At 40.4% G+C, this 14,999-nt stretch overlaps 1 protein-coding gene across 2 annotated transcripts in view; it reads right to left on the bottom strand.

The window, feature by feature from the left end:
• Positions 1-14,999, bottom strand: part of NUBPL (nucleotide binding protein like) — an 864,344-nt gene that overhangs the window by 725,280 nt on the left and 124,065 nt on the right. For both annotated transcript variants that reach the window (XM_044073881.1, XM_044073880.1), the window contains exon 3: positions 12,494-12,528. In XM_044073881.1, the coding sequence (XP_043929816.1) occupies positions 12,494-12,528 (35 nt within the window). The remainder of the gene's footprint in view (positions 1-12,493; positions 12,529-14,999) is intronic.

The raw sequence follows: 14,999 nt of genomic DNA, 5'->3' as shown, positions 1-14,999 counted from the left end.
GAGGGGGTAGTTGATTAGGTTGAGTAGGCTCATTTCTAATGACCATGTTTTCAACAAGACCATGATTCTATGTAATGTGTTTCTAGAATGCGGCTAGCCACAAGACATGTTGAATTTAAGGGAGTGGGTGAAAAGTCAGAGGCATATACACTACAAACCCTTATTGTGTTATGGTGAGAGCATAGTAGCAGGGAGAACTATTGATGACAATAACCAGTCTAGGGCCATGGTGTTAAGTTATAGCCGGAATATATAGAGTGATTTTTAGTTAAGGGGCATTACAACTGCATTACAACTGCAATACCAACGGGGTAGTATATTTGGCCCTTTGCTCTAAATGTCCTGCATTCTACATAGAAAGACAGAAGGGTCCCTTAGGAAAAGGATTTACCAACACACCTGCACTATCCGTGTGAAAGTAGAAATGCATTACACAGACATTCTGTGGTCTGCACCGACTTTAGAAAATTTTGTGTGTGTGTGTATTGGAGAAGACCCCCCCTTATGGGGGGGTCAGATGTCTTCCTTATAGGAAAGGGAATTTTACTGGCAGATTATTATTAATGCTGCAAATACCCCAGGTATTAATTTTAGTTCCACTTTATGTGCTTTGAAGAAATGGTTTTAAATGTTTTTGCTAACAATGTTGTTTTTTTATTACTCTGAAGAACTCATTACTCTGAAGAAGTTATGTTAAGTTCAATAATGCAAGTGCTTTTCTTTTTAAACAATAAAATAAGTTATGGATACTTTTGAAGCAGAGTTTTATTTTTATGTTTTCTTATTACACCTGTCATGTTTTTGGATTATATTCACCTGATTATCAAGTGTTACGGAAGAAGGTTTTAATTAGAAAATAAGTTTTTTTTTAATGTAAGAGGTAGGGACTGGAGGGTTTCAGTATTTGAGGATTTGGATTGGAACTTGCTGTGGGTATTGTTGCGGTTGTTGCTAATGAGTAAGGGTGAAATGGATCTAATGGAGTTAAATGCATTGGTGATGTTTGTGGGGTTCTTTGAACTGATTGTTGGTAAGGGTTGTATTGAGTGGCTAAAGTTTGAATAACTTTGGGTTATTATAAACATCACTTTAAAGATTTGTGTAGTAGTATTTTTTGTCATTTAATTTGAAGTTTAGTTCCGTTTCAGACTTATTTAAATTTCTGATGGTTAGCCTGAGTTTTATTTGTCGTCCAGGTTTTCCAGCCAGCATCTAGAAGTTTCATAAGATATTTGGTACTTCTGGAGAGCCAAGGGGGTAGGATTTGACTCAAATCTTATTCTGAGTGGGGCTGGTTTGTTCAGTATGCTTAAGGATGTGTTATTAAAAGTTAGATACAGCATCAACAAGAGGTAAATATTTAGCCTTCATCAAGCTGTACTGAGTTGAAGTTCTCATTTTTGTAATGTGAGAGGTTAAAAATAACATTATAATGATTTGTTTTTGGGTGTGCTTTCTTAAAGCAAATACTGCGAGATGGTCACAGAGTCAGGAAGGAGTTCCTTAAGTAGAGATTTTACTCGAGGTACAAGCGAGTTACCTGAATATGGTGTTTTTTTTTCTGTTTTTATTATTACTACTACTACAGAAAGTAGGTGAGTGGATCAGGTGAGCAAGTTCATATAAAAGTTTTGTTTTGTAATGAGCTGCTACAGGAGCCTAGTATTAATTTGTCTGGATGAATATTAAAGGCGAGCCAACAGAGTAACTCCTCTGTAGTGGTAGGATTGTTATTATCAGGAGAGATATAGACTCCTATAATGGATATAGATTTGTCTTGGTTTAGTTTGAAAGTTGTGACCAGGTGTTTTGCTTTGTAGAATTGGGGAGGAGTTAGAAGTGTTAGGGAGAGTTGAAGGGTGTTTTTACAGAGTGTTGCAACTCCTCCAGCTCTCTTAGGTTCTATATTACATTACATGATCTAACAGTTAAATGTTGGAACACATTCAACCCCTAAATATCGAAACGCAGTAATGTCGAACAGCAAAAATAAAACACCCAAATAATTAAAATGCTCTAAGCAGGGGAACAAGCATCCCTGCATCTCCCACACCCCCCTCTACTTAAATATACCAACTCCGAGATCGCACTACAGTGCAGACAATGGAAAACTTCCATTTCCACACTGTACGGAGATCTCCATTGAACCGTTCGACATTCTGATGGTTCAATACTTAGGGGTCGATTATTACATGTTCGAACATTTGACTGTTTGATCACATAATATAGATCCCTCTCTTATGCATTCTGTCAGCTCTATAAATGTTATACGCCATAGGGAGTAACTAGTCACTAATTTCATTTTTCAGCCAAGTCTCAAATTAGTACCATAATGTCAGGTGAGTATTGGACAAGCCATGCACAATTTATCCTTTATAACAAGATACCTGAAGTATGTGTTAATGGGGACAGACAGTAGTGAAGGGAAGCTTGGAAAAAGTGTTGTATAAGAGAGTTGGGGCTTGCCTGGGGGGGGGGGTGGAGTTGAGTGGATATCCCCACTAAGTTTTAAGGCTTGAAGATTATATACAGCATAGGTCAAACAATTTAGGTTAGATTTTGATGAGAGGTTTTTAGAGATTAAATATAAAACTTTAACTGAACCTTTATCTGCCTTCCTGACTCAATATCTGCAACCCTTATTGTCTATGGTTAGGTCTAGATTAAAAGACACCACTGAATTCTTGAATATCATTCAGGATACACAATTGGAATCTAACTGGTATCTATGCACACTGGATGTCACCTCCCTTTACACTAGTATACCACATGGGGCTGGACTACAGGCCATTTAATACTGGCTAGAGAAATCTAAACTATATACTCCTGGTTTCAATAATTTTTTACTTACCCTAACTAAAATGTTTTCTATTTTTATGGCAAATCATATTGGCAGGTCAGAGGTACAGCTATGGGAGCATCCTTTGCTCCCATTTATGCTGACCTTTTTATGGGTTTTTTTGAAGAGCAGCTAATTTATGACAGCAAATAATAACTCCTTTTTAGATGAGTTGGACATTTGGAGACGTTATCTGGATGATTGTTGGATGGTGTGGCTGGGTGATGTAACATATGTACATGAATTTGTGAATTATCTCAACAATAACAGATGGGATATTCAGTTTACATTAAACATTGAATATCAAGAAATTATCTTTTTGGATGTAATGGTTACTCGACAAGCAGATCATACTTTGGAAACTCGGGTACATAGAAAATTTCCAAAATATAACACTTTACTTCATGCCTCCAGTCATCATCCCCGCCACATCATCAACATCATCCCCAAGTCCCAATATTTATGCATTAAACGCATATGCTCTTCTCAACAAAGTCACCATGAATGTCAACAAGATCTAACAAATAGGCTGGCAACTAGAGGCTACAATAAACATCTTATTTCCCAAACTTTAACACAGGTAAACCAAACTGAGAGATCCCAACTTTTGGAATATCAAAATAGAACCATTCAACACAATACACAGGAATCTCAACCAGTTAGACTAGTGACAACATTTGGTAGTAATACTCCAAGGTTCAGAAATATTATTAACAATCACTGGGACATTTTATGTGCACATGAACATCTGAATGGGGAACTTCAAGATAGATGGCTTTTTTTCTTACCGCAGAGGCAGAACTATTAATTCATACTTCACTCATTATAAACGTTACAATCCACCACTAACTATGCAGAAAACATTATTTGGTGATACATTAGTAGGCTGTGTCCCTTGTGGCCACTGCAGTGCATGTTCACATATTTTTAAAACCAAAGAATTCACAAGCTGTAATACTTCTAAAGTTTATCAGATCAGAGTTTTTGGGAATTGCAGCAGTGACTGGCTAATTTATTTAGCCACCTGTACCTGCTCTTCTTTTTATGTTGGACAAATGTCAAGACCATTTAGACACCGAATAAGTCAGCATTTAAGTGAGATTAGAAACAAAAAGATTTCCAACGCCCTCTATAAACATACTACCATACACAAAACTGCCAAATTTAATTTCACTATTATTGATAAAATTCAAATGCACAGAACTTCCAAAGCAGGCTGGCATGAAATATTAAATAACAAGGAATCTTCCAGGATTATTAGGCTAGGGGCTTTATTCAGACCTGGCCTTAATGATTTAAGCTAGATTCTGACTTGATTGTTCTGTTAAATACATTTATTGTAGATGTATATCTTTAAATATACTGATATAAAAGCAGACACTAGGGTGTGCTCTAATGCAATACTTTGTTGCACTGAGGAAGGCTTGAATCTTCAGCCGAAACCGGTTTGCTAATTCACATGGAGTTTGCCACAATAAAGCCTTTATTTAATTTTTACCTTTTCTTTGCGCTGGATTACTTTTTGACAATATAAATATAAACCTTACCAGCACACGCTAAACATAATTTCATAGGTGTTATCTAGGCTAATGACCACAAGGGCCTTTTCAAGCCTAGCCATGCATCCCAAATCTCTGACAAGTTTTGATACCCTTGATAAGTGTAAGCATGGGCTTGGGAGATGAGCCATTTACAGGTTACCCCTTGTCCATTAAAGACATGGGCACCAAACCAGGGATGAATTTCTGGTTTCCCATCCAATTGTCCAAGTTGCACTTAAATTGGGTTAGAGAGGAACTCTGCTTCACACGGATGGGGAGCCTGTCCCTTAGGTATGTATCCCAGAGACTACCCCCATCTATCTCTCCAGCAGGTCCTATTTATGTCACAGGCTAAGTTTAGAATGGTTAATTCTGGTGCTGTTTTGTGGATATGCAGGAGGTTCATCAGAGTGGGGTTTGACAATGCCCTGTATGCCAATCATAGATCTCCCCTCAAAAGCCTGTAGGAGACAGAATACAGTGATAGGACCTTGAGGTGGTCTGCATAGGACATGTTACTTACGCCCTGTATTCTTTTAGTGAGGAACTTCTGCGGACGTTCCAAATGTTGTATATGCTTGGTTAGGTACATACCGAAGGGTCATTGTACTCAATGATAGGTCTGATGACTGCTGATTACAGTGGAACAATTACTTCCTTGAACTTAGATGCCATACCTTTGTTTATAAGCTGTGCAACACAGAATGATTTCCACACCACTGCATATGAGTGATGAACAAAGGCTAGATTACTGTGCATGTCCCTAAGTCCCCGACTACTGGGTCAACTCTATGGGGTGTGTCAATAAGATAGTTACCAGGGATGCATTTCTTGGCATTTAGTTTTACTTCATGACTCAGACAACAGCTGTCTGTCAGCCCCTCCTGGAGAACATTTGTGTCAGGTGTGAGATTCAATGACCGCTCGTAATTTGCAATCACCTGCAAATTTAGTCAGCCAGAGACCACTGACATTGGCCTTGACATCTGAGAAGTAAATGCAAAAAAGGAGCAGTCCAAGGACTGATCTCCAAGGGACTCCACTAGTGACTGGCCTCTTTGTAGAGGTGGACTCCCTAATTCTAACTTCCTGGGTCCAGTCTGTGAGCCAGCTGGCTATCCACCAGGTGACATACGGGTTTGAACCTAACCTCCTGAGTTTGCCATCAATACATGAGGGGGTATTGTGTCAAATGCCTTGGCCAGGTCAAGGTAAGCAGTGTGAATGACTTTATCCTCATCTATTGCTTTGGTGATCTTCTCGAAGAAGTCCACCAGACTGAGTAGGCATGATCTGCCCTTGATGAAACCAAACAGGGTTGGGTCAAGTGTCTGGAGGTTTACTATATCAGTGCTGATTATTCTCCATGATAATGCTTTCCATGACTTTACATACAAGATTAGTGAGACTTATGGGTCTGTAGTATCCAGAGTCTGTAGATGGCAGAGAGAGGATTGCTCCCTTTCTCCACTCATGAGGCACGAAGCCTGTTTGGAGGCTACAGTTAAATAGGAATTCCAGAGGCCCTGATAGGTCATGTTTCATGCTATTTAGAAGGCATCCTGGGATAGTGTCTGTGTCCACTGATGCAGCGTTCTTAGTCTTGGAGAGACCATTAAGGACCTGTTCCCTAGTGATAGTAGGGGGAGTTATACTTGATAACATTTCCTGAGGTAAGGTTGAGGGGGAGAGAGGGGTAAAGTTGTAGCTGAATTTATCAGCCAGAAAGTTTGCTATATCTTCTGGCTCAGTATAGGTGGCTCCATTTACAATGAACTTTGCACACAATTGTGTATTGCCTTTCAGGTGGTGGACATAGCTAAAGAATGCGTTGTGGTTGCGCTTGGCCTACGAGGCCAAACTTACCTCAGATTTGTCTTTGGTAGACTATTTGTCCTCTGAGTTGTTCATTCAGTTTGATGAGAGTGCTTTTATCTTGCTGGGTGCTGCATTTCCTAACTTTTCCTACGATTTTCTTCCTCCTGTTATATAGCAGATTGATTCCACCAAGTTGGATTGTTTTTTTTGTGGGTTACTTCTGTTATTCTTCCTGGTGGGTACAGCTGCTCTATGCAGCTATTAACATGCTTGTACAGGGTTTCTGTGAACAGTTCTGCATAAGCAGAAGTGTTCTCAGGGGTTATGGGGGCTTGAAATGTTGCCAGTTTCTCACTTAATGGCAGGACGTTAGCCTTAGTATAGATCCTGAATATTCCATGTTTAGCTGGGGTCCAGGATTTATTTTTACTTCAAAGGAGACCATTTTGTGGTCTGACTTTACCAGGGAATGCATTACAGTAGGGGCTGTGCAGCAGTCTCTCATATTAGTGAGGACCAGATCCAGTATGGTTGCACCACTGGTCGGTGTATTGACTATCTGGTCTAGGCGTTTGTGTTTAAAAAAATTCAGGCATCTCTGTGCATGTACATTTGGTGTTGTACAGGATTCCCAGTTAATAGTGGGGTAATTAAAGTCACCCATGAATATGGTACTGGGCTGGATGGTTAGGGTTTCTTCTTTTTCTTTCAGCTGTTCCCATTAGGGGTCGCCACAACAAATCATCTGTTTCCATTTCTTCCTGTCCTCTGCATCTTGCTCTGTCACACCAATGAGCTGTATGTCCTCTCTCACCACATCCATAAACTTTCCTCTTTTCCTCTTACCTGGCAGCTTCATCCTTAGCATCCTTTTCCCAATATACCCAGCATCCCGCCTCAGCACATGTCCAAACCAATGCAATCTCGCCTCTCTGGCTTTGTCTCCAAACCGCCCAACCTGGGCTGACCCTCTAATAGACTTATTCCTTATCCTGTCTACCCTAGTCACACCCAGTGCAAATCTTAACATCTTTAACTCTGCCACATCCAGCTCTGACTCCTGCCTTTTTGTCAATGCCACTGTCTCCAACCCATACAACATAGCTGGTCCCACTACCCTCTTGTATTCCTTCCCTTTCACTCTTACTGGTACTAGTCTGTCACAACTCACTCTGACACTCCTCTCCACCCACTCCACCCTGCCTGTACGCTCCTTCACCTCTCTTCCACACTCGCCATTACTCTGAACTGTTGATCCCGAGTATTTAAACTCATCCACCTTTGCCAACTCTACTGCCTGCATCCTCACCATTTCTCTATCCTCCCTCTCATTCACACACACATTCTGTCTTAGTCCTGCTGACCTTCCTTCCTCTCCTCTCTAGAGCATTCACACACACATATTCTTTCATAGTCCTGCTGACCTTCATTCCTCTCCTCTCTAGAGCATATCCCCACCTCTCCAGGGTCTCAACCTGTTCCCTACTCTCACTACATATCACGTCATCTGCAAACATCATAGTCCAAGGGGACTCCTGTCTGATTTCGTCTTGTCAACCTGTCCATCACCAATGCAAGAAAGGGCTCAGAGCTGATCCTTGATGTAATCCCACCTCCACTTTAAATGCATCTGTCACTCCCACTGCAGAACTCACCGCTGTCATACTACCCTTGTACATATCCTGTACCACTCTTGCATACTTCTCTGCCACTCCCAATTTCTTCATACAATACCACACCTCCTCTCTAGGCACCCTGTTATATACTTTCTCTAAGTCCACAAAGACACAATACAACTCCTTCTGACCTTCTCTGTACTTCTCCAGCAACACTCTCAGAGCAAACATCGCATCTGTAGTGCTCTTTCCTGGCATGAAACCATACTGCTGATCACTAATCATCACCTCCATTCTTAACCTTGCTTCTACTACTCTTTCCCATAATTTCATGCAGTGACTGATCAGTTTTATCCCTCTGTATTTACTACAGCTCTGCACATCACCCTTATACTTAAAAATTGGTACCAAAACACTTTCTCCACTACTCAGGCATCCTCTCACTTTACAAGATTTCATTAAACAATATGGTTAAAAATTCCACTGCCATTTCTCCTAAACACCTCCAAGCTTCCACAGGTATGTCATCTGGACCAACAGCCTTTCCAGTCTTCATCCTCTTCATAGCTATCCTTACTTACTCCTTGTTAATCCATTGCACTTCCTGATTCACTATCCCCACATCATCTAATCTTCTCTCTCTTATCAGCCCCTCAAAGTACTTTCTTCATCTGTTCAACATACTCTCCTCGCTTGTGAGTACGTTTCCCTCATTATCCTTTATCACCCTTACCTGCTGCACATCTTTCCTACCTCGGTCCCTCTGTTTAGCCAATCGATACAGGTCCTTTTCTCCTTCCTTAGTGTCCATCCTTTCATACAACTCTTCATACGCCTTATCCTTAGCCTTCGCCACCACTCTCTTTGCCATGCACCTCATCTCCTTATACTTCTGTCTACTTTCTTCATCTCTGACAATCCCATTCTTCGCCAACCTCTTTCTCTGTATACTCTGCTGTACTTCCTCATTCCACCACCAGGTCTCCTGGTCCTCCTTCCTCTGTCCAGATGTCACACCAAGCACCTTTCTAGCAGTCGCCCTTACTAGCTCTGCTGTAGTTACCAAGCTGTTCGGTAACTCTTCACTGCCACCCAGTGCCTGTCTTAACTCTTCTCTGAACTCCACCTCACAATCGCCCTTTTTCAGTTTCCACCATTTGATCCTTGGTGCTGCCCTCACACTCCTCCTCTTCTTCTTGATCACCAACGTCATTTTACAGACCACCATTCTATGCTGCCTAACTACACTTTCCCCTGTCACCACTTTACAGCATCCAATCTCCTTCAAACTGGCCCTCCTGCATAGGATATAATCCACCTGTGTGCATCTCCCTCCACTCTTGTATGTCACCCTATGTTCCTCTTGTTAAAATACGTATTCACCACAGCCATGTCCATCCTTTTTGCAAAATCCACTACCATCTGACCTTCTGTATTCCTTTCCTTAACACCATACCTACCCCATCACTTCCTCATCCCCTCTGTTCCCTTCACCAACATGCCCATTGAAATCTGCTCCTATCACCTCACACTCACCCTTGGGTCACCACCACTTCATCCAACTCACTCTATCCATCGCACACCCAACTTGCGGAGTATGTGCACTAACAACATTCATGTTTCTAATAAGTTTAAATGCATGGAATGGGATTCCTGGGACGTAGAGGGGAACCTGTAGCTTGCAAGGAAGCGGCATTGGATTTTACCTATGGTGATTTGAACATGGATCAGCTCAAGTGCATTGTCTTGTTTGACCAGCCTTGAAGCATATTTTTGAAGTAAATAGAAACGCCTCCACCTTTAGTCCCTGCCTGTGAAGTAGCTGGCCTAAATGTGTGGAAGGCATTATAACCTTGCACTGTTGGTGGGCTCTCTATGGCTTTAAACCATGTCTCAGTGACCACACAGACATCAGCATTATCTAGGGTAAAAGACAGCTTCTAGCCTTCATCAATAATACCTTTAGATTTTCTTGGTTTTGATTTGCCATGTCGGAAGTACATTCAGTTTGGCATTGCCTAAAAAGGCACTATGGAGACAAGCCATGCATAAACCTCAGACAGATGTATAGATTTGAGAGGGAATAGGGCTGAAAATAATCCAATGAATTTCTAGTGGGAGCTGGTAGATAAAGTTTGTGAGGTGGAAGATGAGGGGGTTGACAGACAAGACAGGGGGCATGAGTGAGGAATAGGAGAGGAAGAGCTACTGAACAGAACACAGAGGACTGACTGGGTTGGTTGAGTGTCATACTTTTTGAAAGTGAAAGCTTAGGAGTTGATATTTGCGAGTAGGGAGATGTTAGGGTGGAAGACGGTCTTGAAAGCTGTATGCAGGTGCATCTGATGTTTTTGCATGTCAGCAGTGATGGGGAAATATTTACCTGTATGAATGGACCGTTGCTTTCTATGTTTATAGGAATGAGTGCTACAGTGGGATGGGAGAAGATTGTGTGTGAAATGTCATGTGTGAGCTGGAGGTGGCAGTTAAAGACTGAGGAAGGGGGGGATGAGAAGGTTGATGATTGGATAGAGAGAATGGGGAGGGGTATAAATGTACCCTCAAGTCAGGTTACTGAAACACCAACTAGTATACAGTATGCTGTGCAGTCTGGTAGTACATTTGTGTCAGCACAGATTGGTAGTATACATCTCCAGCAGTAGCAAAATTATAGACAGGGTAGTGTGGCTCTCTAGGGCAGACTGTTTGCACAGCTAAAGGATTGCAAAAACTTAATTTGTATTTCGCTGTTTTTCATGGTATATTACTTGATACTGTATGGTGGGGGAGAAATACTGTGTGAAACAGGTTAGCCTTCTAGTAAATGTCAAACTTTTTAATATTTTTTTTCTTTAGTGCAAGACTGGGTGCACGTACACACCCAAACATTCAATCACACAAACAAGCTTTACTCATCTGTTGTCATATACACACACACACACACACACACACACACACACACACACACACACACACACACACACACACACACACACACACAAAATTTGTCAAACATGAATATTCATCAGCTGGTCTAACATTCCCACATAAAAATATTTTCCATGCTAGTATGCATCCTTGCACAGTTTTACAACCAGCCATCGCTAACCTAAGCACACAGATTTTCACCAAGAGAGGAAAATATGCAACAGTCCAAAGATTCCCATGACTAAATTCTTTTGATGGCAGGCAAGTAACCTTCTTCATGCACAATTCAAGCCAGAGACACAAAGAAAAACAAGTGAGGTACCAATACACAACATATGGCATTTACATAGATTATGGCACCTGCAAGACATTTAGACAAAGCAGAAAGCAACTTTAATGCACAGGATATTATTAGCTTCTTTAACAAGGGAGGAAAAAAGCTTAAGCTCTTAGTACCTTGATTACAGCATATACAGTGATAATATACTTCACTTACGAAGAGTCAGAGTTATACTTTTTAAACACAGTTATGGAAATTATTATCTACTCGCTTTGAAGAATTTATACTCCTCAAGAATTTATACTCAACAGTTGTAAGATATTACACAATTTTCCATTAGTGCATAAGTGATTACTAGATAAAAAAGGCCCTCTGGGTTTGAAGTCTAACCATGCTCCACAAAAAGTGAGAATCAAAATCCTGTACCTGAGTCTGGGCGGAAATGATCTTAACCATTAAGCCAATAGATTTTACTGTAACTTGGCTCCACTGCATCTCTTGGAGTCATCCTACCCACCTTCAAAAACCTCAGCAAGACAGACACATACTGTATGAGCATGAGTACACACACACACACACACACACACACACACACACACACACACACACACACACACACACACACACACACACACACACACACACACAAACAACACATGCATGTGAGCTTGCGCCATTGTCAACTGTAACACCACATAACAGTTTTTCTGGGCCTCCACATCCTCCTAAAACAATTACTTTCACTCTGAGGCTGCTACACCTATGAGAAACTGTAATCACTGACAAACAGTATAAAACCTGCCTCACTCTTTCCCCAGGAGTCTTTGACACTTGATGAGCCCCTACTAAGAAGACAATTAAGAGCAACAGGATCTCTCTCAATCATGTCAAGCATCAGTCACAGGAGCACCTGACCACTTACGCAGTTATGACCCTGCAAATGAGATATGAACTCGAGTGACCCCAAGAATCTGGCTGTAAGCCTAAAAATTTTGCTCATTTCTCATGTCTAGGGGAGCAGATTCAAAAACACACACACACACACACACACACACACACACACACACACACACACACACACGAGAGTGTGTCTTTTCACCTACTGTCAGTCCACATAAAGGTGTCATGAGAGCAACTGTTAAAGTTGGAGGGGAGAACAGTGTGTGGCGTGTCATATGTGAGGCGAGAACAGTGGTTGAATAAAGATCACTGCCAAAAGCCAAATGTCATAATATGTGTAATAAAACCAGTGTGTCAGGTATCACTAAAACAAGACACCAACTTTGCACAGGTCTGAGTGGTTCTATGAAGACATCCCAAGTCAGCAGGCATTATTTTTATTCAACATGCTACTACAATAAACTCTGTACTTTGAATGCATAATGAAATAAGAAAAATCTTTATTTACACAATTCAAAACTCAGTTATAACACTGAAATGCATACAAATTAAAAACTGAAAATATACCTACCGTATCATTTACTGACAAAGCAAGTGCCAAATTCACTGAAAGCAGAAAAAAATGTAAATTTTAGAAAAACAGAAAACTCTAATGCAGTTGATACATGCAATTTAAATCTCTCACTTTGCTCTGGATGCTTTTATTCTGTTTTTCTATTAAAAATGTGCTCTCTTTTTCAAGCCTCGGAATCCACAATTAAAAGAAAATCATGAAGTGCCAGGATCTAGGAAAAACAAAATACCTGTAGAACGATACCTTTAATGTTTACCACTTTGAAGAGTACTGCATTCAAATGAAAGTTGCATACTTACCATAACATCAATCCTTCAGTAGTCTCCACACCATCTTTAAACAGATAAAATGTCACTTGGGTGCCATTAATTTTCTCCCTTCCCAACATGCCTCACATTTTCTCAGCTGATTACGTTACAGTGCTGTGCTCAAAGAAGAAAAGGGCAAAGAAAGAAGACAACGCCAAACAAGATGCAACTTGAGGGATGCAGGTTAATAAGTTACAGATGGACTTTTTTTCTTGTATTTCTATTGTTATGGTATGGAAATGACATTTATATCTGACAAGTCCAAACATCTAGTGTTACTGTATTTTTTTTCTATATGGCAAGAAAAGGTTCAGCTCTGGTAACCTCTAGAACACTCTGCTTAGCTAATCCTAGAGTACCACAATCAGAGAACTATACCTCAACACGAGTGTAGCTTCAGAAGAAAACATTTGGACAAGAAAAAAAATGTCTATCTTATTGTGCTGTGCAAGTGTGTTTGGGGAGACCAGGCTTCAACTGTGCTGAAGTTCTAAATAGTGGTATTAAGGGGAGGTGAGCAGCTGCTACACCTCCATCTCCTGCTCAGGGAGTTTGAGGCAGAGGCCTTCTATAGATAGCAAGACAGAATTCAATACAACTGGCTAAACATCTGAAAATGGTGAGCTTAACAAATTTAGATGCAACAAAGAATGCAAACAACTGGTCATCCATGCAAAAAGCTTTAGATCTATCCACAAAAAATATAAGCAATTTGCACACATTCCTACATGAAGCTATATTCATTTCGCTTAACATACTCATGACAAAAGGACGTGCATATTTACTGACCAATACTTATCCCCTACTGAGATTCCCTTGGGCAAGGGCAACAGAATACAACAGAGAAATTTTGAACACCCCAACCTTTCTCTGTTGAACAGGAAGTAAGGAAACTTAACAAAAGTGCCTGCAACTCCAAACTCCATTTGGCAGAAGTGATGCCTACTTAAGGTCTCTAGAATCAGCAAGAATAAAGATGTTCAAACATGGGATTCCTCCAGATTTAACTGATCACACAAACTTTTCCCATCCTCAGTCTACATACTTACCAAAATAGTTAAAATGCAACTGTCTATATAAATGGACATGCCACATAAACTAAGCATCTGCAAATTGTACTGTCTTTATCTCTACAGATCTGACCCACCTGATTAAGTCGCTCATCCTAAACGGATTCATCTTAACCACCACCATTACTCTAAACTACATACATAACCTAGTCCCCTCTTTCTTCTCACTGGTCTCCATTAGCTTTACTATCAAAGCAACAATGCACATCTCAATCACTTCTACTTCTCCTACTTAAAGTCTATTCTACCTTTTCTATTACACTTAGTCTAACAAAGCAAATATATGAACAGTCACATATCTAAACACAGTTTGTCAGATTTTCTGTGCTTACTCAAACTTAAACCACTGTCATTTGTACACTTAAGGTTCACTGGAAAGTTAAGAGGTGTGGAAAATGGGACCATTGAGAAAACTAGTTGAAATTCCCAGTTGCCCCAAGAACAATTTGGTTAACGGCCATGCTCAAAGACACAAGGAAGGCAAATGAGAGCAAAGGGAATTGAACACTGTGCCCACAGAACTACAACTCACAGCCTTAACCCTCTATGCCAACTCCCAGACTGTACACTATTTTGTTACATTACAATGCAATACTGGCTGAGCCTGTAATTGGTCAATGTTTGGTCAGTGATATACCCACATAGATAATTTGAAATAAAATAAAGTACATAGCTCAATAAAGGGTAGGATCACAGACAGGTGGCCTAGGTTGGAAAGTACCATGTAAGACTACACAGAGATTTACAGAGGCAAGAGAAACAGAGCAGAGTTTAGACCAGAATGAAATCTGAACATGTCTGACAACTAGACTTGATTCTGGTCTTAGCTGTTATCTTTTTTTCTGCTAAAGTTTCATATAAATAGGATAAAATAAACAAACAACATCTTGGAATGGATAGGTCCGTCTTCCTAGAAGGCCAAAAAGGAAAATGGTGCCCATTGTCTCACCAAGTCTTTTGAGTAGAAAGTTTAATTTGCTCTTGTCCGGTTAGAGACAATCTTCTCTGAAAAACATTTCCATCTTTCAAAAGAAAAGATGCAGGAATGAATAAAATAATTAGTATTAAGGCCGGCAAGAATTTATAGCATATCGAGTAAGGCAAATCAAACAACTAACACACACA

Source organism: Protopterus annectens, chromosome 6.part0 (genome assembly GCF_019279795.1).
Source record: "Protopterus annectens isolate FY-2018-M chromosome 6.part0, PAN1.0, whole genome shotgun sequence".
NCBI lineage: Eukaryota > Metazoa > Chordata > Ceratodontiformes > Protopteridae > Protopterus > Protopterus annectens.
The sequence above is the reverse complement of the archived record's forward strand: the minus strand, read 5'-3'. Positions and strand labels throughout refer to the sequence as shown.